The sequence below is a fragment of the Lepisma saccharinum genome, chromosome 8, assembly GCF_977018435.1.
Source record: "Lepisma saccharinum chromosome 8, izLepSacc3.1, whole genome shotgun sequence".
In the NCBI taxonomy this organism is placed as follows: Eukaryota; Metazoa; Arthropoda; class Insecta; order Zygentoma; family Lepismatidae; genus Lepisma; species Lepisma saccharinum.
This window is the reverse complement of record NC_139236.1, coordinates 41,828,478-41,856,323: the sequence shown is the minus strand read 5'-3', so window position 1 is coordinate 41,856,323 and position 27,846 is coordinate 41,828,478. Positions and strand designations below refer to the sequence as shown.

The 27,846-nt window shown below is 38.7% G+C and overlaps 1 protein-coding gene across 1 annotated transcript in view; it reads right to left on the bottom strand.

Annotated features, from left to right (window-relative positions):
* Positions 1 to 27,846, bottom strand: part of snRNP-U1-70K (small ribonucleoprotein particle U1 subunit 70K) — an 85,880-nt gene that overhangs the window by 34,304 nt on the left and 23,730 nt on the right. The window contains exon 3 of the mRNA XM_083126542.1: positions 12,801 to 12,865. Coding sequence (XP_082982668.1) covers positions 12,801 to 12,865 — 65 coding nt within the window. The remainder of the gene's footprint in view (positions 1 to 12,800; positions 12,866 to 27,846) is intronic.

Here is a 27,846-nt window from a genome sequence, read left to right as displayed (position 1 = left end):
GCTTATGAACCACAAAATACATGTCTTTACATGGACACAGATCAATTATACCCGATCTGAAATGCATACTACCACCACCACCACCATTGATGCAACTTCTATCCTCTCTCTCTCACACACACAAATATAAAATCAAAATAATACAACATTGAATGTGAACTAACTAGCTACACCACATTTAAAAAGCATCAAAAGCTGTTACTAGCCCATTGTCCAGTGATTTTTTTTAAAACTATAAATATTCTAAGTTTCAAAAAACCACTTCCTTTTTTATCAGGGGTGGCACCAGAAGGGTGCAAAAGGTGGCTTGCACACCCCTTAATTTTATTCCATGCCCCCTTCAGCACCTCATTTTCAAAAGCTATGTTCGACCGAAAACACTAACTCTTACAATGTTACATTATGTCGTGAATGAACTGAAAATGTACTGATATACAAAATAGTTAATATTATATTGTTTGTTACATTATACATAATTATTATATAGAATATTATTATATTACATTGTATGTTTCTATATACAACAGGAAAGCATTAAAACTGCTCTGAAAGAAATGTCACATTTACTTCCTTGTACTGGCGGCAATTTCTATCAAGATCAGCGACAGTTCTCTCTTTCATCAACATTGTTGTAAAGAATTGTTTCTTCAAGTGGTGTCTTTGATATTTTTAATAATTGGTAGGTTGGTTGGCTTTAAGCGCACTTTATGCACAGAAAAGCCAATCGGGACTCGACCTAGTTTAAAATGGGATCTGAACCACTGTGCAATGTGCCTCTACCCGGAACCCCTTCATTACAAGGTGATGACGTTACCACTACGTGATTGGGGAGGCCAATTTTCATTAATCGCCTATAGCTCAATATAGTAAAGGGTTCTACACATATTATAATAGATGCCCAATAAAAGTTGATTGGTATTTGATGTGGTGGCAAAAGGGTTTACATGATTAATCCTGGCATTGCCTCTGTTTCTCATCTACAGGTGAACAAAGGGCACTAGACAATGGATATGTTCTATTAACAGTTAATGAACACTTGTCACTAGCATTCAGACAACATGACAGAAACCCATGTGTTTAGCTATTGACCCCGCACTCCTCTCTCAAGAGCCACTTAGTTTTGCTATCCACCTATGAACTGACACTCAATATTAGAACTGCTTCTTTCTGGTGCAAGTTTCAGAAATGTTAGTCAGTCCTTAGTGGCAGCCCTGGTGCAAAATGCAGCTGTTCATAGAACTTGAAAGTCATTAAGAGAAAGTATATATACTGCACATAACTAAGTCTCTACAAATTTAATCTTTCTGGCTTTCAAGTCAAATACCACTATGTAGAAGTACATACCACTATGTAGAAGTACAAGTCAAATACCACTACGTAGAAGACAGTACCTACGATCTAAGCCAGAAAATAAATAAGTATTATCTTAGATAGTACCCTCAGAAAATTTGTGAATTAAAAAGAATATACTCTCCACACTTACATGCTACAGCTAGGAGGCGATCCTACTGATGTCTTTTTATGCTATGCCAGTACAGTTCTACAGCATGAACAATAGGCTAACAAGTCAACATTTTCATCTCACAAGAATGCATTTTTATTTCTACATAACAATAAACACAATATGAAGTATGGATTAAGGGAGAGAAATCAGAGAGCTGAACTCTTCGAGAAGGTGAAAGAAACTCTCTGATTGAAGGGAATAACCATTCCAAGAACATAAAAGAAGCTGCATGTAGACAAAAACAAATAATATTAGACAGACTACATATTGGAACAAGAAGATTCTGAGATTACATGAAAAATGCAAAGACATTTCCTGAGCTGGATATTAATTCAGAACACATTCTGCTTGTGGTCAAAATGAGTGTCAGTAGAAGATATAAAGAGGCTAGGTGAGGAAATAGCCTCACATTGAGGAACTTGTGGAGAATCAAAAAAGACAGAATTTTGAAATACATTTTATACAGGAAGTCACTAACAAAAAAGGTCGAGCTGACTGTAGTAATATGATTTTGGAATAGTATAAAAACCATACAGAAAGCAGCAGGAGAAGCTATACATTACAGAGAAAGGCAAAGTAGCATGAAACCATGGGTAGCAGCAAATATGCTGGAGAAGATGGAAGAAAAGAAGAAAATTGAAGAATGTAAACACAGAAGAAAAATATTGCAGCTAAGAGTTTGGGGAAGTAGAAAAATGTGGAAGTTATGATTTGATGTATCATGAAGAAAACAGCTTGAACTTTGCAAAGAACTGTGGATGGTAAAAAATAACAAAAGCTGTTACTAGTACTTAATGCCTACTACAGGGTATTTAAAATTTCCTAAGAAAATTTCCTGACTTTACTAGGTTCTCAAGACATCACATCATTACGTTTATTGAGGCAGCTTCAAGGTGTTGGCATAAATATATATTGATTAAATTTTAAAAAAAATTCAAGTCAAACACGATTATAAAATTAAAGAAATATTGTAAGCTGGCTTAAATGTCTTCAAAGTGGCGGTATACATCTTAAATACGAGCAGCCACAACAAAAAAGACAGCAGGCATTTGTTCTTTCTGGTAATTACAACACACACAACTTTGAAAAACACTGTGCATGTGAACAAAACCAGAATATGTTGAATCATAACAACTGCACACAAACTATATATACAATGAACTCATTCACATCTTCAACTCTTTGTTTTACAATTAACAATTCGTTCATACAGTTATCGATCCATGCACTACAGGGAGAAGTTACGGCCAAACGTCCCCATAGATTTTCAATAATGAAATGAAAGAAGATTGATCAGTTGAGAAGGCCAATTCTTTGTTATTTTGATTATTTCTTCATATTTTAAAAGTCTTTACCCTGACTATCTTAACCAAAATAAATGCACACACGAACTTTATATTCTTCCAATCAAACTTTACAAATACACTTCCCTCTTTTGTCCCCAAAGTAAACTGTGGTACTAGAGGAGCAATGAACTTGCAACTCTCCTGACACAGTGTTGCTAACTTTAATGCTGAATTTTTGTAATGCATCGTCGGCACAGTTCTACAATATTTGAATCACTTCACGTAAGTTAATAAATCAATATTCTCTCTTCCTGGAATTCTAACAAATGAGGGTTATTCAGTGTACAAGACCACTTCTACATCTAGCAATGAAAGTGAAACATGTGCACCCATGCATGCCAAAAAATAGTGAAATAGTGAGATTACTACTGCCAGATGAGTGAACATCTAGCACAACTCCTTTTCATAATTGTTTTACATTTCATGCAGTCAACACTGAAGCTTGGCCATTACATACTAACGCCACAGTTATCAGGAGTAGGGATGGCCAGATCCAGATACTGGCGGATCCGAAATCCGGATCCGGATCCTAATTTTTTTCGGATCCGGATCCAAAACTTTTGGATCCGGTACTTTTGGATCCGGATCCGGAATTTTTGGATACGGATCCGTTTTGCCATCCCACATGCACTTCTTTGGAAAGTAAGAATGTGCTTAAAACATATTGTTACCTGCTAACATACATATATATATATATAATATACATACACATATACGTATATATATAGTGCGTGTGCGCGCGATTTGTAATTAATTAATACACTTACTAGGGAGGTCTAAGTCTCCCCCTCCGATTTCCATGAAACTTGGCTGGCGTATAGAGGTCCCCCCTCAAATGTCAAGATGAGGAGTAATTGAAGTGGGGATCTGACCCCGAAACCACGTAAATATGGTATAGGAAGAAACAGGGGGCATAGGGCCTCTCTATACACCTGTAAAATTTCATGGGAATCGGAGGGGGACACAGGGGTCAGATGATTCCCACGTCAATTTGTCCTCATCTTGACGTTTGAGGCGGGTTTTGCCCCCCCAAAAAATATTTTAGCCGAAAAAAAAAAACAAAAAAAAAAAAAAACACGTATTTCTTCCTTTGGGCCCCTCTATACACCAGCCAAGTTTCATGAAAATCGGAGGGGGACACAGGGGTCAGATCCTTACTTCAATTTGTTCTCATCTTGACATTTGAGAGGAGGTTGCCTCCCAGAACAAATTTTTTGCCGAAACAAAAAAAAAACACGTATTTCTTCATTTGGGCCCGTTTATACACACACCTGCCAAGTTTCATGGAAATCGGAGGGGGACACAGGGGTCAGATCCCCACTTCAATTTGTCATTCATCTTGACAATTCAGGGGGTTTCGCCCTGTAAAATCGTTTTTTTTTAGCTGAAACAAAAAAAACACGTATTTCTTCCTTTGGGCCCCACTATACACCTGCCAAGTTTCATGGAAATCGGAGATAAATCAAATGCCCACTTAAATTTGTCCTCATATTGACATTTGAGGGGGGGGGGGGGGGTTGCCCCTGAAACAGTTTTTTAGCCGAAACAAAAAAAAAAAAAAACACGTATTTCTTCATTTGGGCCCGTTTATACACACACCTAACAAGTATCATGGAAAACGAAGGGGGACACAGGGGTCCGATCCTCACTTCAATTTGTCCTCATCTTGACATTTGAGGGGGTTTTGCCCCCTAAAACTGTTTTTTTGCTGAAACAAAAAAAAAAAAAAACACGTATTTCTTCATTTGGGCCCATTTATACACACACCTGCCAAGTATCATGGAAATCGGAGGGGGACACAGGGTCAGATCCTCACTTCAATTTGTCCTCATCTTGACATTTGAGGGGGTTTTGCCCCCTAAAACAGTTTTTTAGCTGAAACAAAAAAAACACGTAATTCTTTCTTTGGGTCCCACTATACGCCTGCCAAGTTTCATGGAAATCGGAGGGGGACACTTAGATAACCTCCCTTGTTAGTCTTACACTTTGTAATTATTTAACACTGCATATATTATAATGTTTTATTTTAATTTGTAAAACTGTAACTGTAGAACAATTGTATAATTTTTGTATAACATTTCTATCTTGTTATATGTTTTAAAGGTTTCATCCTGGAATGGAATGTCTCACATTTATGTGTGTTTTCATTTCCAATACATTCGAATGAATACATATTCGTTTCAATGGCATTTACAAAATCACCTCGGACATTTGTGCACGAGTGTGTTAGCCGATGCGTAGCAAAGTATTTTAGGAACAACACTTGAAAAAAATTCTTGTAGGACTAACTAATGAAAAATTTCTTTGTAATCGAAGATCATAATACCTTTTAAGGTGTGGTAATATTATAATGGGATTGAGATACGAAACTCTCGGATCCGGATCCAGATCCGAAACTTTCGGACCCGAAACTTTCAGACCCGGATCCAGATCTGGAATTTTCGGATCCGGATCCAGATCCGTAACTTTTGGATCCGGATCCGAATGGATCTGGATCCATTTGGCCATCCCTAATCAGGAGTGACCAGGGTGGCTACAAACATGCAGAAATGAAATTCCCTGACTTTTCCAGGTTTTCCAGGACAAAATTTAAATTTTTCCCTGACAATTACAAACTAAACTAAATCGATGTTTTTGCAAATGGAAATAATAAACTCATACAGATCCACGTATGGTTTTGCTAAGTACCAATATCATCTTCTATGAAATTGACTTAATTTCTCTATTCTCTATGATTTGAATTCAAACTGCAAAATAGTGAATTTGGAATTTGGAAAATTATTAAAATTCACGAACTAAGGAAGGATTATGGAATTTTGTCATACACAGTAAGTTTAAAATAAAATACTTGATTATTTTTAAAGTTACGACTAAATGAGATAAGAGTGAAGAGTGATTGATTAAGAAATACAATTTGTAATTTATCATTCTCCTTATACATTCTCGGTATTATATCTTGATATTTCCACTGAGGTTTGGAACCCTCTGCTTGCAAAAACTATGAGTGCGGACTCATTTTTCAATGCATAAAGCTACTTCTCTCTTCTTTGTACAGCAAACAACTTAACTCTTGCATATAAGTGAAACAACTGAATCAAACAAAAGAAAGTGTCATATTTCCTTACATTATCGATGGGATTTTTGCTTCAGTACAGTATATCCAAGTGAAGTGCTGTGAAACTGACAACATGCAGTTATACCATTAATGCTGACGAAAAGGGTATGTAAGTATTAGAAATTTAACGCAAGGAATTTATAGAATTGCATTGTATAGGTACCTGATTTAGCTAACCAACACATTAAAACAGGAACACTCTAATAATAAAAGCTTCTGAAAGTTCATATACGAGGGGCATCCTGAAAAAAGCTCCAATACGCAGCACTAGTGGTCGGAGAGCGACACACACACACACACACATGAAGGCAGGAAGAAGTGGCATGTAGCTGTAATCTGGTACAGTTGCAATGCAGCAGGTTTAGGACAGTTCTAGGTTAAAGATTGCAGCTCTCATAAAGTCTCCCACCGACTGTGATGTAGCCTACATTGCACGCTCAGAATTTGGCACAGAGCCACCAGCAATCGTGTGAGTTGTGCAGACCGGACATCGTGAGTGATAGTATGGTCAGACGATGGTGCAGACAATTCACGGAAGGCCAATCAAATGTACACTAACCCCTAACAGCGGAGTACACACGGGCCCTTTGCATCACTTCAGGTGAGAGATCTTAGACCACTCCCTGTACAGCCCTGGCCTTGAATTTACCGATTTTCATCTCTTTGTTTAACTGAAGAGGTTTCTGGCAAGGCAAGGATTTGACAACTACACTGCGGTAGAGATAGTTCCAGTCTTTGCTGTCAGACACATATACCATGGGCATACAAAGTTTAGTGCCATGCTACGACAAATGACAGAACAACGGTGGTAATTATGTCGAAAATTAGGTTAGGACTCACTGTTACTAATGCAATAAATTACAACTGATATTCTTGTTTTATTTATGCCTAATCGGTAGGGACCTTGATATTTTGTTATTTTATTTTCAAATTGGTGTATTTTCTTATCTTTTATTTTTTACTATACGGTGTTATTTTTCCCAAAATTCACATTTTCATTTTAGCGCATTTTCTGGCAAATATTTGAAATTTTACCTTCATGGTGTTTTTAAACTACCCTTTCAAATTGTAAGTCACATGGCTTACGCCTCTTCGCGAGAGTTTGATATCTTGAAAGTTATTTTGGGAAAGTTATTTTCCATACCCCTTTATTAATTTTAATTAATAAATTAATGGTCGGTAACACGTCTGACTACCATGCTGATCACATCACCCCCACTCACGACCGGATCAAGAAAGTGTGGGGCGTTATTCCCACATCCCCTATACGCCTTCATAGCGTGGTGCTAAGCACAGGGGAGCACTTTACCTTTTTTACCTTTATTAATTTTAAGGTAAGGATTTTAGATAAGGGAATTTTGGTGTGGAGTTAGGGCCCCACACTTTCTTGATCACGGCTGAAGGTGGGGGTGGTGTGATCAGCACCACACTCCTGGCTACCTTTATCCCTCAAAGTTTCCTCAAGGTACCAGTTTCCTATGATGCTGGGTGGCCGCCGGAGCAGTTTGAATAGGTGGAAAACATTCCGGTTCTCCCCCGCAGGGGATCGACCCCGGGTCTCTCGCATAGTGTGCACTTAGCTTGGTAATACAAAACATATCTCTTGCGACAAATACGAAGATGTGGCTCCCGTGTGACGGTAGATACGCAGTCGATCTCCTGTTAGAACCATGCCACCTTGCTCTGTGATGCAAATGGTATTGATAGAAGTTGAAAAAATCGTGGGAAATAAATGATTTAATGTGGCTGTCGGAATTATTCCACGTACGTACTATAACTCTATAGTTTACTCTTGAGTAAAATGTTGGAAAACTTGCATGTTCTATGTACACAAACATGGTCTAGAAAAGACAAGGATGTTGGATTTCATGGAATTTTTCGTTGTTTTAGGACATTTCTTTAAAAAAAATCGCCAAAAACGCCAACAATTCGCATTATTTCGATATTTTGAACGGGCGAACAAAGTGTCCAGATATCACTGCACATTCCTAAACATAATTTCGCAGCAATTACCATTTTTCACGGTTCTGGCGTTTGCGAAAAATCAATGTACCATCTAATTGGAAATTACTTTCTGGCCACCCCTCGTATAAATCAGTAGATGGAAAGTGAAAATTTAGCAGGGATGGCAGAGAAAAGTCAATTCTTGAAGGAAGTGATTTGCTGTTATGATTGAATGATTCGAGTAAATATGATATTAAAATATTTACGTATTTATTATTAGTATTTTATTTCATAATATTGGACATTAACTTCAGTCAGTGAGAGATTTAAGACCATCTCTCACGAGATTAAACAGACAGGACAGAGAGTGGCGTTAATTTCATTGCAATACTAGTGCTGCAGTAAATTTGAGGTTGGGAGCATGCACTTGCCAATTTTTAAAACGTTCACCAATGCAGATTTATGTTTCACTTTTTCATGATAGTATTCAATCGTTTGGTTGGATTCTTCTTGATATCTAAGAATATTGCAATGTCATTGTAAACGTATGTTAACTTGTGCAAAACCAGTAATACGTCAGGATGATAAAAGAAAGCCTTCGTAAGCACTGCTACATTCAATACGGTGAAGTGAGCCAGAAGAGTAATAAAATTCCAGCAGCATATATGCAGACTAAAACTCTTCTTGTTTATGCATGCGATTTTTGTTGGATGTTGCAGTCCATGCAATTTCTGTCGCATGTTGTAGTGAGATACTTTGTCAGGTGGCGACATTCGACAAAAATTGTATGTATCAATGGAACATATTTGTTTCCATGTTCCTTCAGTTTGCCCAACAAAATGCCTTACTACGACGTTCGACAACTATCGGACGGCGCCACCCACTCTTATCCCCTCCATCTGTTGGCAAGTCCCCTTACTACTCCCATACGGACAAGAAAAAATGATAATTCAATGCATTTTGCACCTAATATTGAGAGGCTTAACCTTTACTCCTCCGATGATACCAACCATATGGTATCATGGTGCTCATTACGAAATGAATGTGCTTTTTGGACCTTCATACTCTTATGTTTGGGTGGAAACTCTGACACAGGTCTGTAGCAAGCCTGGGAAATTCATATTGATGACCAAACCTCCCCCCTCTCCGCAACATATCCATGACACATTTCCGAACAGAGTTTCACATTTTGGCTCATTATTCAACTTGTATGGCACCCAGGAACATGAAACATGTTTCAATCTGTTTGGAAACGTCCATTCTTTGAAGAGAATACTAAGGTTTGCGCCTTCTCCCCAAAATAGCGGGAGAAGAGGAGGTAAACTCCAGATTTTCATGTTTTTTCCATTGAAATTCGGTGGTCGCGCCCCCAAACCCCCCTTCCTCGGTTCGGCGTTCTGAATTGTACACGGTTGCATGCTCTGATGTTTTAGCTGCAAAACAAAACTTATCCGAAGTAGATTGCTCCCATAGTGCCCAAGTTATAACAATTTTCCTCCAAAAATGCAAATTACCTATTTTTCGTAAAAAACTTTCACATTTTGATTATTATTCAACTTGTATGGCACCCAAGAACATGAAACATGTTTCATTCTCTTGAGAAATGTCCATTCTTTGAAAAGAATATAGCAAACTCCAGATTTTTGTTTTTTTCCATTGAAATTCGGGGGTCGAAACCCCCCAAACTCCCCTTCCTCGGTTCGGCGTTCTGAATTGTACACGGTGGCATGCTATGATGTTTTATCTGCAAAACAAAACATATCCGAAGTAGATTGCTCCCTTAGTGCCAGAGTTATAACAATTATCCTCCAAAAATGCAAATTACCTATTTTTCGTAAAAAAGAATTCACATTTTGGCTTATTATGCAACTTGTATTTCACCCAAGAACATAAAACATGTTTCATTCTCTTGAGAAATGACCATTCTTTGAAGAGAATACTAAAGTTCGCGCCTTCTCCCCAAAATAGCGGGAGAAGAGGGGGCACACTACATATTTTTGTTTTTTCCATTGAAATTCGGGGGACGTGCCCCCCAAAGCCCCCCATCCTCGGTCTGGTGTTCTAAATTGTACACCGTTGCATGCGCTGATGTTTTAGCTGCAAAACAAAAGTTATCCGAAGTAGATTGCTCCCATAGTGCATGTGTTATAACAATTTTCGTCAAAAGAGTGTTCGAAGTCAATGAAGACGAAATTCCCTGACATTTCCCTGACTTTTTTTGACACCTCAAATTCCCTGACTTTTCCCGGTTTTCCAGGTTTTCCAGGTCTGTCGCCACCCTGAGTGACAGAAAGGTTTGTCAATAGACAGTGAAGATCTGGTAGTTGGGAATATATACATGGCCAATGTTAAGCATGAAAAAAATCACATGTTCAGCAGCCCCCTTCCCAACATTTCAAGCTACTGTTCCTAGAAATGAAAACAGTCTCAGGTAGAAGTATAAATACTGCACATGACTAAGTCTCCAGGAATTTGATATCCCTGGCTTTCAAGTCAAATACCACTATGTAAAAAGTAGTACCTGCGATCTAAGCCAGAAAATAAATCAGCCATCATGTTTTAGATAGGTAGGTAAAGTTCCCCGTGCATATACTGTAGCACCATGCCATGAAGGCATATTTAGAGGATGTGGGGGTAGGGGCCCACAAATTCTCGATGACTGCCATTTTGGAGGTGATGTGATCAGCACCATGATCTGGCAGCCTTTACGTACCCATTCATTTGAGGCTGGGTGAGACGCAGATCAGCACCATGATCTGGCAGCCTTTACGTACCCATTCATTTGAGGCTGGGTGAGACGCAGATCAGCACCATGATCTGGCAGCCTTTACGTACCCATTCATTTGAGGCTGGGTGAGACGCAGAGTCGCTTTATGCAGGGACAAGGTTGGAAAATTTCCGACCTTAGATCACCCACACCGGGAATTGAACCCAGGTCACCCGCTTGGCAGTTACACGCCCTACTGACTAGACCACCGCGGCTCCATATCACTAATAAAAGGGAACAACTGTACCAACAACATAAAACAAGCACTTACGTGCAGCCAAACACAAATTATACCAGACAGACTACATCTTAGTACAAGAGATACTGAAATTGTATGAAAAATGCAGCAAAGACTTTTCCTTGACCAACCATAGATCAGATCATGTCCTACTACTGCGCAAAATAAATTGTTTGAAGATGATTTTAAGTGGCTAGGTGGGGAAGTAGCCTCACACTGAGAAACTTGAGGAGGAACAAGAAATAGAATTTTCAAGTAAATTTTACAGAGAAAGTCACTAAACTAACAGTTAGAACTGAATGTAGTAGTAATAAGATTTTTTGATGGTATGAAAACACACTAGACAAAGCATCAGTAGAAACAATAGGATATAGAGAAAGTAGGAGTACTATGAGACCATAGATAACAGCAAAATATGGTGGAGAAGATGGAAAAATATAAATTAAAAGGGGGTTATGTCTTCTTTTCTAGTAGTCACCTATGTTTTGCTAACTTTTCCAGCATTTGATGTTCTTTTATTAGAAATGCTGGGTCTTAAGGGCATGCGATACAATTTCCACGAGAGTCTTCCCAAGCCCTTCCGTCCATGGCAGTGTGCCAACTTAGCTCCCTTGGAGCCAGATCTGGCTCTTTTGTGCACTCTAGCCGGACCCTGTAGCCGAGTGGTTAGAACATCGCGCTGCGATGCCAAGGGTCCTGGGTTCAAATCCCGCTCGGGGTTGGTTGTTTGCGAATGTCCATTCATCAATTTCATCACTTATCCCCATCTTCACAAATTAGCCAAGAGGCACAAAACGCGAAATAAAATAAACTAAATCAATCAATCATTCGTCACTCGTTCGGCTGTGAACTGGGACGTCCAACCCCCGTGCCTCACTATGATGCCATCTCTGGTTCTGACCCACATAGACAACCTTTCATCATAATTATACATTTTGCACGTGCCGTGATATTGTTATATTGGATGTGTCGCCCCACTCTCTCTTATCTCCCCAGCTACTTCTTTACAGCACAATGTTAGACGTGAAATCGACATAATATTGTCATCAGGGAATTCTTTACTTTCGATTTCATACCACCATCGGTGGATTATTGAGATGGGCGATGCCGCCGGATCTAGATGTTGAAAACTAAGAATAAATTGTCATCAATTTAGAGTTAACGATAATAGCAGTGCCCCACCCCTTTGACAACTAACATTACCCTAGAAGGCACTTTATCCAGCCATCGTAAATCTAGCTCCATGAGAGTCAGTTTTAACTCCATTTAAGGTGAAATTTAGTTCTTTTATGCCCATCAGGTTTGGCAACACTGCCAGGAGGCAAGGAAAAAAGCATTGATCATATGGGAGTATCATTTGATTCATTCGCTTGTGAATATAAAACTTCCGATGGAATAGAAAGATATGTCAACAGGAAGAGGGCAGTTTGAAGATGCATTTCACCAGCGGAAAAGTCAAAACTTCCATTTGATTAGCCGTAACTTGATGTTGAAGTTGATTCCCCATAAGGAATAAATGGGATTCCGAAAATTATTATTCATCATATTTTTCAAACATCGTGTCCAGCTTAATAATCAACATAACAAAACGTTTGCACTTGCAACATGGAGAGAAATTCATACTCTTGGAGACACCCAGGGTTTGTTTTAGTAGCAGTGCCCATTCAGGCGATACTGAAATAAATGCACAATTGGTGCGTAATTGTATCTCCTCCCCTTAAGGGGAGGCTTCTATGACAACCACGAACTCCCGAAAGTATGCCACTGGGGCAAAGATGGATACGTATTAATTGAGACACACATACTGAAAGGGTTAAATCTTCTATGTTATTACAGTACTAGCAAACTATGCAATTATAAGGATTTCTTTTATGTAATATACTTACAATTCTTGCTACAAAAAGAGTTTTAAAAGGATCTCCGGTAGCAGTAGGTATACTGTGAGGATCCCCTGAAAATAAAGAATAGAGAAATAATAGTCTCTATCAATATATAAAATCACATTTTAATATTACTTTTGTTAACTCTCATTAACACACAAACACAATCACACTAAGAAAATTAAAACTTACTTTCTTTTATTCTATAACATTAGCAGCCTTCAAATTTGAATAAATTACGTTTAAGGAAACTTATCTGGATAACCTTTTACAAGGCAAAACTAGAACAATGTATTCATAATGCAAGTCATTGTCAAGGTTAATACTGCTTATTAACATAATTTTTATATCTGCACATGAAATGGACTCTATGAAAACTGAAAACAATGACATACAAGCTATTTGTTGTTGACAAGTTGTGAATTCTGGGCTTCATAAATTCAATAAATTTGAATTAAACCCCCCCCAATGTTTGGAGATGACGATTTGAATTTCATCACTGTATGGAAGTATTCCCAATATTTTGTGTGAACATTCACATTAATAATTAGGTGGAATTTTGCTTAATGGCATATAGTGCAATCAAAAAGATGCATAACCTATCAAATGCCTGTCTCATCATTTTCAAATTTTCGATCTTTAAATTGTATAATTGTATAACCTAATTATCAAATGCCTGTTTAGTCATTTTCAAATTTTCGATCTTTAAACAAAGCATAAACTTAAAAACTACTATAGCTACCAAAGTGCACAGGTATTGCTTCAAATAGAAAGAAGACGAAATAGGATTCATGGAAGTCCATTATAAAATTGCAGACAAAAAATCTAAAAGGCATTCCAACAACACTACGACAGTAGTTCATATTAACAAGCTTCCACTCAACTATCTTGACTCCTAAGGTCAAATCTGATTAATACACAATTTATGGGCACCCACCACCAAGACAAGGATGTCTCCTAAAAATAATATATACAGGGTGCTCCAAAAAAGGTGTTAATATAAAAAGTTCAAAAATTTTGAAGATTAATATTATTCCATTTGTTGTACGAGTGCTAAGTAATACTTTCAAGTTTGTCCCTAAATATGTGATATTCGAAAGTGAATATCCGGTGTGGTAAACTCTGTTATCAGACTGTTTACAAAAAGAAGTCTGTAACAGGTGCTAATTACATGAACATTTTCGGGCATGTATATCTACAGTTGGTCAGCCTTGAATCTGAGGTTATTTTCCAACAGGATGGGGTATCACCTCATTGGGCTTTGAATGTAAGTTCTTCTCTCACAGAAACTTTCCAAAACCTTTAGATTGGACATAGTGGTGCCATTACGTGTTCCCAGGATTTGTCTGACAACCTCATGTAAAAGTCTTTAAAAATTGGTAGAGTTTGTCCTTCAATTAACACCAGTTGTGCTTTTATATCACTTACACTAAAGGTTTTCTGCAATTTAAAATTGGGTGTAATTTTTTTTTGGAATACCCGACCTTACTAATGATTTGTGAAATATCCAGCACCAAATTAAAAACAATACCAACATTACATGTCTAAAAGCAAATTAACAAGCCTATCAAATAAACTTTTAAGGTCTACAAGGCCTAAGTGAAAGACTAAATGAAAACTGCACAATTGATCCACCTATGCAGCAAAACATCGTTAGCCCGGAATGATCCAGTTACTAGAGAATCCTAGGAGGAAATAAGGTTGACATATTGATGCCCTTCAGAAAGAGGAAAGGGGAGGGAGGTTAAGGTAAGGTAAAGTTCCCCATGCAGCACCCTGCCATGAAGGCACATTCAGGGTTGTGCAGGTAGGGCCCCACACATTCTTGATCTCTGCCATTTTGGAGGTAATTAGATCAGCACTATAGTGGAACCACAAGCAAAAAAACCTGCCTAGAAGCACATCCCGCCGGCGGGTGCGGGAAAGGGTAGGGGGAAGTAACATTCAGTGCGGCTCACGTCAGTGTTGCCAGGCATATTAATTTCTTGGAAGAATTCCTTAATAAACTATTGCTATGGAACCTCCAACGGCCAGCTCAAAAACAAGTTTCCTGCTCATCTTACTTGAAAATGGAGGGGAGATGTGGAGTGGAACTCCACTCAGCTGTGAAAAGTGCTGTTTGAACTGTGAAATTATGTCAAACGCTACAAAATTGTGCTAGGACATTATTTTATTACTTTTACTACATTACTATTTTTAGATGGCTGTATTTTATCCCACCCCAAACTCTATTTCTATTTAAGTTATTTTACGTCGCTTTTGTGCCTCTACGGGTAAGTACGAAAACAAGGATGAATGAAGAAGTGATGAGATGGATGAAGTGACACGAACACAGTGAAACGTCCATGCCTTGCTAGGTAGAACCTCTGACTTCATAGCGTGGGCAAATTATTTTATACATATATGTATGTATATCTCTCTCTCTCTGTGTGTGTGTGTGTGTGTGTGTGTTTATTTCTAGCAGATGGGGAGGATAGGTGAACCCTAGCATAAGCGTTGTTATCTTCAATTATTGAGGAAGACATGCTGTATAATTCACCAATATATTTCACACACGTAATTCATTTTCTCATTATGGTGAGGACGCGTGCCAATCCCTAACGATACCTGTACACCGAACACCAGCAGAAGGCAAATTAATTTGTTATTCGAAGGGCAGCACGTTGGCTTCATTTCTGAACACAACTTTCTACGATTTACTGTTCGAAAATAGAGGCATGGCAGACCCCTTGTGTCGGTGCTGAGAAATGGCAAACTTGAGGGTGTTTTCCGTGCACCCTCTTAGATTTTACCACCAGAAGATGCGGAAGAGATGAAAGACATTGGTCAGGTCCCTCGGACGGTTTACTTTCTTTTGTTTGAAACACGTCCTCTCCTGAAATGGAGATGTTCGGTTTCTTTTTGACAAACACAGGGTGCTGGGTTTAGCACCATTCTTACGAAAGTATCTGTGACGTTTACACCTTAAACAACGCACGTCACTGCAGCAGGGGGCTTTTATTGTGACCATTTGCTTGGTGACTCTAGGTTATTCACAACCTATATCATTCCCTTCCCTTCTGGAAAATGAATGTTGGCATAAAAGTACCTATTATTTCAGACCTATGAGTCGATTTCAGTCACAGTAATTTACATCCAATATTATAATAGGAACGTGGTAATTTCAAACTCAAGTGGTGTTTTCTGAGAGGGCAACACTGTAATGGGTTAATATGCCTAGTTTACCCACCTGATTAAAAAAAAAAAACCACCACCACTGTTCCCCCTCGCTGGAAAAAACTGCGGACGTTCCCTTGCCCCCAAGTGCGCACGTCTATGCCCCCCCCCAAAAAACGTCGTTTATCCGCTACTATTAGATCATTGGATTTTGTGGCAGATCTTGTTTCTCAAGGAACAATCTCCCGATTTTTCAAGTCTGACCTGGCAACACTGCCCAGAGCACCGACAACGGCAGGGAAGATGCTTGAACGATTTTGAAGGAAGTTTTTTTCCCTTGTGGTCGAGCTATACATTTTGACCACCTTTATCCCTCAGGTACACATTGATTTGAGGCTGGTTGAGCCCCAGAGCAGTTTTATGCAGACAATAAAAACTTTGTAAATGAAGAAACTTTATACCAAAAACGAAATTTGCAAGGTCTAGTCGATAGGGCATCTGACTGCCACATGTGAAACTGGGTCCGATTCCCAGGGTGGATAAACCAAGGTCGAAATTTTTCCCGGCCTTGTCCCAGCATAAAGCGGCTCTGAGGCTCACCCAGTCTCAAATAAATGGGTACCTGGGGCAACCCTGGAGGGTAAAGGCGCCGAAGCGTGGTGCTGATCACATCACCTCTAAACTGGCCGAGATCGAAGAATGTGTGTGGGGGGGGGCTACCCCCACATCCCTCTCATGGCATGGTGCAAGCAAAGTGCATGGCGAACTTTACTTGTTACACACTTACTTACTTTGCCGTAAAAAGTTAATATTTTAAAAGACTGCAAAATGTAATTTTTACGAATTTCTACTTTTAGAGAAATAGAACTTTAGTCAAATTGATGATATGGGCGTCCTGATTCGCCTTTCAAATGCACGCGATGCGAAACCAGCATGTTAATTTTTGTTTATTCGCAGGACAGTGCCTCCATGCCACTTATCGAACTCGCTACTGTCTGGTTCAATGCATGCTTTGATCACGAAAAAAAAACAACACTAAACACGGTCAGCATCGACATTTCGTATCAGCTGATCGCAAGGACAAAACTCCCCTCTGTGTACAAAACTTCGGTCCCTAGTTAATGACAGAACGGAGGGAGGAGGGGGAGAATGAAACCGAAACGAGAAGGGCACTTAAGTCCGAACGAATGCCACAAATCCGTCAAAATGCACGTAACGGCGAAAAACGCACGGCTGATAATGCGTACGATGTGGACTTCAATCCACTTGCGAAGCGGGTTGCATGACAGGTACCGATCACTCTGCGTGCTTCATTTAGCGGGTCATGCCGGGCGCGGGTAGCTGCAATGCTCGTTTATTCTTCCGACAGCCCATTGTTGTTGCAACGACACCGTCTATTATCTTAGCCGAGTAAGGTAATTGATGAATCGCGGGGAGGCGCCGAAGGTTGTAGGTGCTACGGGTTCGTCGGCAAGTGAGAAGGTTGACGTCTTTCTACAAGACATGGCATGTGCCGTACACCAAGCCGGCATTGGCGCCGGGAAATCGCAAGGTTCGAAGGGTCGCAAAAAAGGCTGGTGGTAAGTTTCCGAACCTTTTTCTCGAAACAATGCTTCGGCACTTTAAGTCGCTTCCACTTATAGAAACTGCTTCCTTTTGCACCACCGTTCCACGCAATGCATGATTGACAGCAGCAAAACCAGTGTTTCGAACACATGGTAAATTTTGCTGAACCGCCACTAGTCACTAAATCGAAGATGCATGGTCATTGTAGGGACGCCCATATTGTTTTTTCCTTTGTAAACGGAGCCCAAGGCATTCCTCGTTTGTTATCGGACTTTTCACTACACCATACTGCCCAACATCAACCACACTGGGTGGATTGTTATTACGTCTGACGTCTCGGAATAAAGTGCCGATGTTCATGCCCGTCAAGTTACTCGTAAAAATCCACAATCTGTGGAGTAAATACGCAAGGCATTTACTAGTAGTTCTCTGTCTTCCGAAAAAAAAATATCACTCTTCTGAGATGCGAAAATACAGTGTCATACAGGAGAATCTGTCAAAGTGGAACTGCAAGTCTGTGAACTAGATTTTACTTGCTAATATAAGGCCCGGTATCCAGTGTGTGTATTTGCTATAGTTTTCTATTCCTAAGTAATTGTTTCTCAGATGAAAAAAATCATATAATATAAATATATACACATTATAGTTAGTATCAAAGTATCAAAGTTTTCAGGAAAAAATGGGAGGTTTTCATAAATATTCGGAAACACCCGTTTTTATGTGCAGTAAAGTAGCTAATACCAACTGATATACAGCACTCGAATACCCGCTATGAACTGCTGCCCAAGCTCTGCACGAACGAATACACGTGTTTGATTTCAAGGTCGTCGCCGGCAACTTTTGTACTTTCCGTATACGTCGTTTTTGTCTTACACTTTTCGCTCATCGTGTCAATGAGGATGAACGAGGTTTGGGCGAAACTGATGAGAGCGCTAAAGAGGAATGAACATCCAGGCCACGAAACTTCACTGGCGAAATCTTGAGTCAGACAAACAATGCGATGGCCAGAGGTAGCATATTGACTTTTTACAAAAAACAAAACGTGCCTTTTACGTGCTAGGAATCCCAACTCGAGTGTCCGTAACTTGAATACAACTTTCGGTAAGAAGCACTGCTGAAATAAAATCACGCGTATTAGGTTGGGGAAAGACGCAAAGCAAGTTGTTACTCGACTCACGGGATACGAATGCAGCACGATCCTGGGTTCGTGTTTTGCTTCTTTCCTTTATCACCCACTGCCTCCAATAAACTAATGTAAGGAGGCTGCATCTCTCCCCCCCTTCCCCCCCAATATGCAAAGCGTCAACATATATTTCTTCATTCGCACTTTAGTGGACACATTTCGTTGCTGACACAGATACCTAAAAGGCAACTAGGTTTCAATGTCTGTTCCCACATCATCGATTCATATTACCGGCTGCTATGTATGCAATATCCATTAAACAATCAGCCACGAGCGGTGATCGAACTTCACTGGTCACGCAAAACACGCTGTGACCTTCACACCGCGCCGATTATTATTTATAGCTACAACACTTATTTCATCCCCCTTTCCCCAAAAGAAAAAAATATGATTGTGATGTTTCTTTAACTTTTACAATCACTTGAAAAGTTCTCTCTATTGCAAGTAAAATTTAACCTTATTTGGGCGGATGATCGGGTGGAGGGGAGGGGACTAACTGCGCTGATTGAGATGAGCAGGGCCTATAACTAGTGCATCGAAATTTTTATTTAATATTATTGAGCCTTTTATTCATATTCATTTCTTGCGAAACGCGATCACATTAGAATAGGAAAAAAGGAAGTGCTGCCTCCCCGATGGAGTAGTGGTAACGTCGTCGTCGCCTTGTAATCAAGGGGTCCCGGGTTCGATACATAGTGGAGGCACATGGCACAGTGGTGTTAAACTCTAGGTCCAGTCCCGATTAGCCTTTCTGTGCATAAAGTGGACTTAAAACAACAAATCAAATCAAAAGAAAAGAAGCTTACATTAACGATACAGTTCCATTTGTAATCTAATCAGCATACGTGCTATCTAAAAAGAAAACAGAAGTTTCAAACAGGGACACGAGCCTGCTGTGAAAAAAAATAAAATCAACTGTCTTATTTGTAACCCCAATCTTCTACAGATTTCCTGTCATACATTCTACTGTTTGATAGAGCACAATTCCTCGTGATTCTTTGTGTTGGAAGCCGAGACACCCCAAATTTGAGGACGTGGAATTTACGATGGAGAAAAGATGACAAGAGGAGGATAGACCAATGGAAAAAGATGAGAGGAGGATAGGCAATGAGAGGGAAACTTGTCCTGGTCGGCATATTTCCTTTTCTGTGAAACAAATCCGCAGCTAAAATAAAAATAAATATCTAGAGATACTTTTATTGCTACTTGCTTTTAAAACCCACAGATGGGAGTAGTGGCGTATCCTGAAAATTTGAGTGGTTTACAGCAACAATTCTTATTTATTGTATATATTTATTATACACCCCTATCTAAATAAATTAGATATAATGGAAAGAAAACACCAATGCAGGCATACAAGTAAAATAAAAACAGGAGTCCGATAACTTCATATTTTCCTGCAATTTCGATACACTTTATAAACTTCCCCTTTTCACCGAAAATTGGACCTGCAATTAATTCCCTTCACCACGGGAAATTTCCCTTCATGTAGCAACACTGCCTCTGACAAGAGCGGCCATCGATAACCACTGAAGAGCGAGCAGTTTTCTCCCGGCAACCTTGTTTCCAGCGATCAACTGACCACAGGCAGGCCCCGTATTTTTAAATGACCACTCGCTTCAACTCTCTCCCCACGTACCTTACATAACCCAGTTTTTATTCTTGTTTAAAAACTTGTATAATATATAAAAATAAGCAATTTTCCATGTAAAAAATAGATGAGGAAAGTTAGGGTACTGGCCGTAAATGTGGTAACGTGGAGAATATGCCCCTGAAGGAGTTTGCAGATTTTGCCGAATTTTACCACTATGCCAATGAAACAAAAAAGGCTCACCCCCGGGTAATATTTGAAGAGTGGAGGGGATGTACGTGAACTTCTCACTGTCTTTTCCATCCCTCCTGTGGGTGCTAATTTCTTGTTCTTTGTAGGGGGAGGGGGTGGAGGATTATGTGTGTAATTTTGTATAATATCACGAGGTTTCAGGAGCGGAGCAGATAAGTAGTTAAGTCAAATTCCTCCCACAACTGGGTCACCTCCCTCGCCAGATTATCGGCAGAAAGTGACGGTTTGTCAAAATTCGACTTCAATAATGAGATTAACAATACAAAATGTGAGAATTAAATTTTATATGAGGTTCAAATATACCATACCAAATCAAAATATTCATACTTTCACCACAGTACCAATGTGTTAAAATTATGGGGGGAATGTTTCGTTTTGGGATTAGCTGAGGGGAGGGGGTGCTTTCCATATGTCCTAGTTGGGAAATAACAACATTCCCTCGAATCCTATCATTTGGAGCATTGGTAAAACTATCAAGTAGCACAAACACTTATATACTTACATGGATACACACTTAACAGTTGGGCTGAAAAGTTCGTAGGCTGACTCATAGATGGCGTTACTAGAATTAAATCCATGTGATTTTTACTTAGTACTAACCTTCAAAAGATACGTGTATAAATTTCACAGCTGCCGGATAATTAGTTCGTGAGATATAGCATTGTGAGTGAAGCAGCTTTTGTTATTGTGAAAAAATGGATAAAAAAGAATTTCGTGTGTTAATAAAGCATTGCTTTTTGGCAAAAAAAAAATACTGTTGAAGCCAAGGCTTGGCTTGATAAACATTATTCGGACTCTGCACCAGGAAAATCAACCGTTGAGAAGTGGTTTGCTAAATTTAAACGAGGCGAAATGAGCATCGAAGACGATGCACGCAGTGGACGCCCCCAAAGAGGCTGTTACCGACGAAAACATCAAAAAAGTCCACAAAATGGGTGCCGCGCGTGCTCACAATCGATCAAAAGCAACAACGTTTTGATGATTCGGAGCAATGTTTAGCGATATTCAACCATAATAAACACGAGTTTTTCCGTCGATATATTACAATGGATGAAACATGGCTCCATAACTACACTCCAGAGTCCAATCGACAGTCAGCCGAGTGGACTGCACGTGATGAACCGAATCCAAAGCGTGGAAAGACGCAACAGTCGGCTGGCAAGGTTATGGCATCAGTATTCTGGGATGCGCATGGTATTATATTCATCGATTACCTCAAAAAGGGCCAGACCATCAACAGCGATTATTACATAGCGTTGTTGGAGCGTTTAAAGGATGAAATCACGAAAAAACGGCTCCATTTGAAGAAGAAAAAAGTGCTGTTTCATAAATCAATGAAAACGATGGCAAAATTATATGAATTAGACTACGAATTGCTTCCCCATCCACCATATTCTCCAGATCTGGCCCCCAGTGACTTTTTCCTGTTTGCAGACCTTAAAAGAATGCTCGCTGGAAAGAAATTTAGCACTGATGAAGAGGTAATCGCCGAAACTGAGGCCTATTTTGAGGCTAAAGAGAAATCGTACTATAAAAATGGCATCGAAAAATTGTATGACCGCTATAATCGTTGTATCGCCCTCGAAGGCAACTATATTGAATAATAAAATCGAATTTTGTCAAAAAAATATTTTTTACTAGGTTAGCCTACGAACTTTTCAGCCCAACTGTTACATAGGGTGTTGCTGTGAACCTTTCAAAAATCAGCATTCTTAACCTGTATGCTTGTAGCCACGCATCACATTCATAATTGCCACTAACATCTTTAGTACGCTACAGACAGACAGGGTATGATCGCCCCTCAGGACATGACATCTCTGAATAAAACTTATTCTCTGATGCAACAGTATTAAACATGATAAGCAACAAAGCGTGAATCGAGAAAAAAGTTGAAAGGAATTTCATTCAGCCAGCTTCTCAGCTAGTATGATCCCACTTCCATAGAGTATTAATATCTTTAGTATATATGAATGTACAATATCTCAGTCTTGTGTTGTCATTCCTATTCCATTGGTTTGATTGTGTTTGTGCACGAAAGCAATTTGGCTTTCAAAGGGTCATGTGGGATGGGGAGAAGGGACTGCTAGTGGAAAGTCTGTCTCGAAACTTTTACTTTGGACCTCCTTGAATAGGGTTACCAGATCGATGTAAGGGAAATGTACGACATGCTGTCCCAAAATGTAGGACAGTAAGTCAAAATGTAGGATGCAACACATTCTCAACAAATAATACATATTTCTATAGAACACGTTACGAAGTAGTTGAAAAATGACACTTTTCAGTTTTTAAAAAAATATTTCCCAACAATTGTTTAAATGCAAAATTTCAAAACTTCCAATCATACTAATCAATGCACCTCTTACTACTTGATTTAAGTGGTATTTCTCAGAGGAGACAATTTTTATCAAAATTTCAGGTTTTGTCAAACTATATATTGATGTTAGAGTGGACAGTCAAACTCGTTGAAATTATAGGGACCAATACCAAAAATTTTACAGACTTTATGAAAAAATAATTCTCTCGTGAGTCGGTTGTGCTGATGGTAATGAAAGTACTCTCTCAAGATTTGAATTATGACCTGTAATAGCAAACAAATATTCGGCTATTACTGAAATTTAAAATGGTCTCATCTTGGGTACTTTTTAGATCAATAACAGGGTGTCTACCAAAATAATACATCTAGAAATCTTGACTTTTTCTGGACTTTTCTAGATCCTACTTAGGTAAAGTTGGAAATTAGTAATTAAAAAAATAAATATATTTTTTAATGAAAACCCCTACCAAAGGGCAAGTTAAGATGAAAACTGAAGTTAAATTTAAGAAGAGAATTACATCTGCTATTTCGTATTAATCCATCCTGAACTGTGTTTGGCAGACAAGCAAGGCTTTGGCATCTGAACTCACAGCCAGTATAATCTTATGTGGGGTTTGTGTCAGTTGTCCCTATAGGTTTATGACTATCCATTCATCCATCTTATCTTACCATCATTCATCCTCATCTTCGCAATTAGCCAATGGGACAGAAAAAAGTGAAGTAAAAAAAAATTAATCAACCAATCAATAGCAAACATACTTGACCACAAGAATAATTTATTGCCTTTTTAGTGACTTCTTGACCTACTTGTTGATTTTTTACTTTTTCTTGACTGGCAGACACCCTGAATAACTTTGTTCTCTATACCCCTGCTATACAATCAAATTATTTTGAATAAGAATGGGCAACACCTTGTTCCATCAGTATAAACCCTAAGGCAAGAAATTCTGCTCAGGCATTGAACAGTGACGTTATCAGAAAGTGGTCGCAAGACTTTGTTTATTAATTGCATCCATTTTCCCGTTTGTTTAATAGCAGGACAAACTTTATTCTTTTTGTGCAATGACAATCAAAATAAATTTCACTATTGAGTTGGGAAGCGCAGTCCATACACTTGTAATTTGCATGACTTTTTTCTGTTACGTATTTTCCTAATTAATATCATGTGACGCTCAAAATGTAGGACATTTATGATATTTTTCAAATTCCTACTGGACGCTGGACATAAGGCTAAAATGTAGGACATGTCCGGGAAAATCCGGACGTCTGGTAACCCTATGAATAACACACTGAAAGTCTCCCAACCCACAATGACAGCCAGCAAACTGGACCTGCCATGCTATACATGGTAATATAATTGTTATCATTACACTTAGAAACTTGGAACCTAAGGCAAACAAAAAGGAAATGCTCAGAATATAACAACAAATTGATCCTTACTACTACTTTCATTTCCCATCAAAAGATCTATCAAAAGAAAGCACACATCTTTGCCAGTTGTTTGCAAATGGTTTGAATAAATTTTCTCTCATACTATGAAGTTATGCAATAAACAGGGAATGGATTTGTATGTAAATGCATATCTTCATGTAATGCTAAAATCAACGTTATTTTCTTTTATACAGTTGTAAATAGTGGTATTTAAGCTCAAAAAATGCCATTTTTATTTCCATATTTTCAAACATTTCTCAACATATGTTTATGTTCATGTCATTACGACATTTTTGCTTCTTGTGCTGAATACCTAAGGTGATAACAAGTGATTTCTGTTCATTTTTTACGCTGTTTATTTCAAATCTTGACAACAGACAATGCATCTGTTAAACTGAATCTTCAAAAACAGTTGTTAGTGAAACAAGAGTGAGCAATGACTTAAGTTGTAATTAACACTTACAAAAGCAGTCAAAAATTTTCAGAACAGGCATCTTTCTCGTTCTGAATATTTTGAAATTGTGAATAATACTGTTGAAGAATAAAATAATAGTGAAGGGTAAGTTGCAAATGTGATTAAAATAAATGTGGTGTCATGTCTGTTTTTTCCACAAACCCTGGGTATGAACAAAGTCACAAGGCTAATGTAGTTTTACGTGGTGATTCAAAAGTAAATATAAATTTGGACTTCAGATATTAGTTTAAATATACCCCTATAACAAAAAAAAAAAAAAAAAAAGTGTTCCCCCTGTGCATAGCACCACGCCATGAAGGCGTATAGGGGGTGTGGGGGTAACGCCCCACACTTTCTTGATCCGGTCGTGAGTGGGGGTGATGTGATCAGCATCACGCCCCTGACCGCCTTTACCCCCCAGGGTTTCCCCCAGGTACCCATGTTATTCGACGCTGGGTGGGCGCCGGGGCTGCTTTCACCGTTAGAAAAGTTCCCGGATTTGAACCGGCTGGGGATCGAACCTGGGACCTTGAGCATGGTAGTCAGACGCGTTACCGACTGAGCCACCGCGGCCACTACAACTATAACTGCATGGAATATTGAACACAGTAGCAGTCAATATATCTTTTGGGACAGGGGAGATTCATGTTTCAGATCTTAAAAGAAATTTTTGTATTTTATTGTTTCCTAACAGAAAATAAAATCACATTTTGTATTTGAATTTTGCATGCAATTAATGTCATGTAAGCCTAATGCATTTCATTTAGCTACGTTAATGCAAACTGTCATTTTTCACAATTGTTAAGTCCATAGGAAATTGAGGCTGAGGAAATTGGAAGGTGGTATGAATAGTAGAATTGAGGGGTGGACCAACATAAGAGACATAATAATAAAAGTAGCTGATGAAGAAATAGGGGAAATGAAGAAACACAACTGTAGTGAATGGTTTGATGAGGAGTGTAGGGAGATAACCAGGCAGAAAAATGAAGCTTATCGAAATATGATAAATAGCTACTTTCCAAGAACAAAGTTAGAACTATATAGGGAATTGAGGAAGATAGAAAAGAAAATACATAAAAGATAGAAGAGGGAGTATGAGGAAAAAAAGATGACGCACCTGGAAAGATTTAATGAAAAAACGAGAAAGTAGACGATTCTATAGAAATGTCAATGAAATGAGAATAGGATTCCAAACAGGAGCATATATATAATGTAAGGACAAGAATGGATGGCTGCTGAGCAATGACCAGGATATTTTAACCAGATGGCAGGAACATTTTACTGAACTATTGAATGACCAGAATCAGAATGAAAGGGAGCAAGGACAGAAACAGGATAGGGAAGAAAATCAGAATACCATGAACCTCCTAATCAATGAACGGGAAAAAGATGGGCCCTAGCCTTGAAGAAGTTAAAAGTGTCATTGCAAAGCTGAACAACAACAACAGCGCCAGGATCTGACAAAATAACAGCTGAGATGATGAAACTTTATGGAAGGGATTTCATGGGAAGCATGCCAAAGCTAAAAAAAAAAGTGGTAACAAGAGTTCATAAACAACCTGAGATGAACGTTCACGAGGCTGCAAATATTTGTGTTGATAGGGGGAAAAAACTAAATAGGGATGATGGTAACTTGAATGAGGCCTGAATCAACATGTTTAAACGGTGGGGGAAAAGTAGTGAAGAGTCTGTTAAATTCCATGTCACGCCAGAAGTGACCCGCGCTGCTTCCGAATCTGTGGAGTTCTCATTGGAGGGGATGTAGCATTCGTACGCTACAGTAGTCATTTTGTATGGTAATATGGTTACACACCGTTCTTTTAGAATTATCTCTTAGCCTACATGGCATTTTTAACTTCATGTAATTTTAAATTCCATATCCCAATACCCTCTCTTACCTAATCCTGGATTTTATTTTTACATATATGATGAAGTATTTTATATACTGAATAGAAATACCTGAAGAAGCGAAGCGTAGCTTCGCGAAACGTTGTCTGCAAGGAGTTTTGCGACTATTATACTCGCTCACGTAAGTTTTTTATACTTTTTATACTGTGAATATATTTAGTGAGTAAACACACAATTTTTTAAAAATGTACATTACTTCCGATACGGGGAGAAAAATGCAGCATTTTCAGAAATTCAGGATTAAATTGGTACATGTTATTTTAACAGGGTGTGGTTTCTCAAAAGATGTAAGAAATTTGACATAGTACCACAATTCTTAAAATGGGGACACCGACCGTTAAGTCAAAGGGGAATTGAACAAAAATTCGATATTCAGATTAGGATGTTGGGGAAATGTGTTCGTCAGGCATACGCCCGAATCTGAACGGTTAAATAAGGAATGTTTAGAATTATATTTCCAACTTAGCGGGGAACTTGACGGCTTGACATGGAACAGGGTTGAGGAAAGGCACAGTAAATATGTAGAAGCAGTGAAGATCCAAAGCCGAGTAACTGTTTTGAATAAGTTCAATAGGTTAGTTAGGAATAGCGAGAAGAGTGGTAAAACAGGGAATAAATAGCTCAAAAGAAGGGATGAATGAGAATAAGACCTATAATGTTTTGGATCTGACACAATACAAGCTGCCTCGTGAACTCTTCGAAATCACTGATAAGGGACATAAATTTACTATAGGTCGGAATAAAATAGAGAAGGAAGAATTTGTTATAGCCACCGAACGCGCCATAGGCATTTTGTCAGATAAGGATGAGAAAAATGAACTTAGGCATAAAATGCACGACTTCATTGAGGAAAGGATTAGGAAAGAGTTTAGAAAGGAAAGCGGTAGGGAGGAAATGAGAAGCCATAGGGAGGAAGGGCATCGAATCTTAGGTGAAAAACTTAAACGAGTGAGGATGTGGGTCGACAAACACGATTTATTCCTTATTAGATCCGATAAGGAAAATAAATTGGTAACAATGGAGAAGAATACTTATAGGGAGAAATTGGAAAGATGTTTCTCCAATGATGATTTTGAAGTAATAGAACGAAACCCAATAAGTAAAGTAAAAAATGTAGTTAGAAAGGGGATAGAAACTAGTTTGACACTTTCGAGATCAGAAAAGAAGAAACTTATTGAATACTGTAAGAGGGGTGAA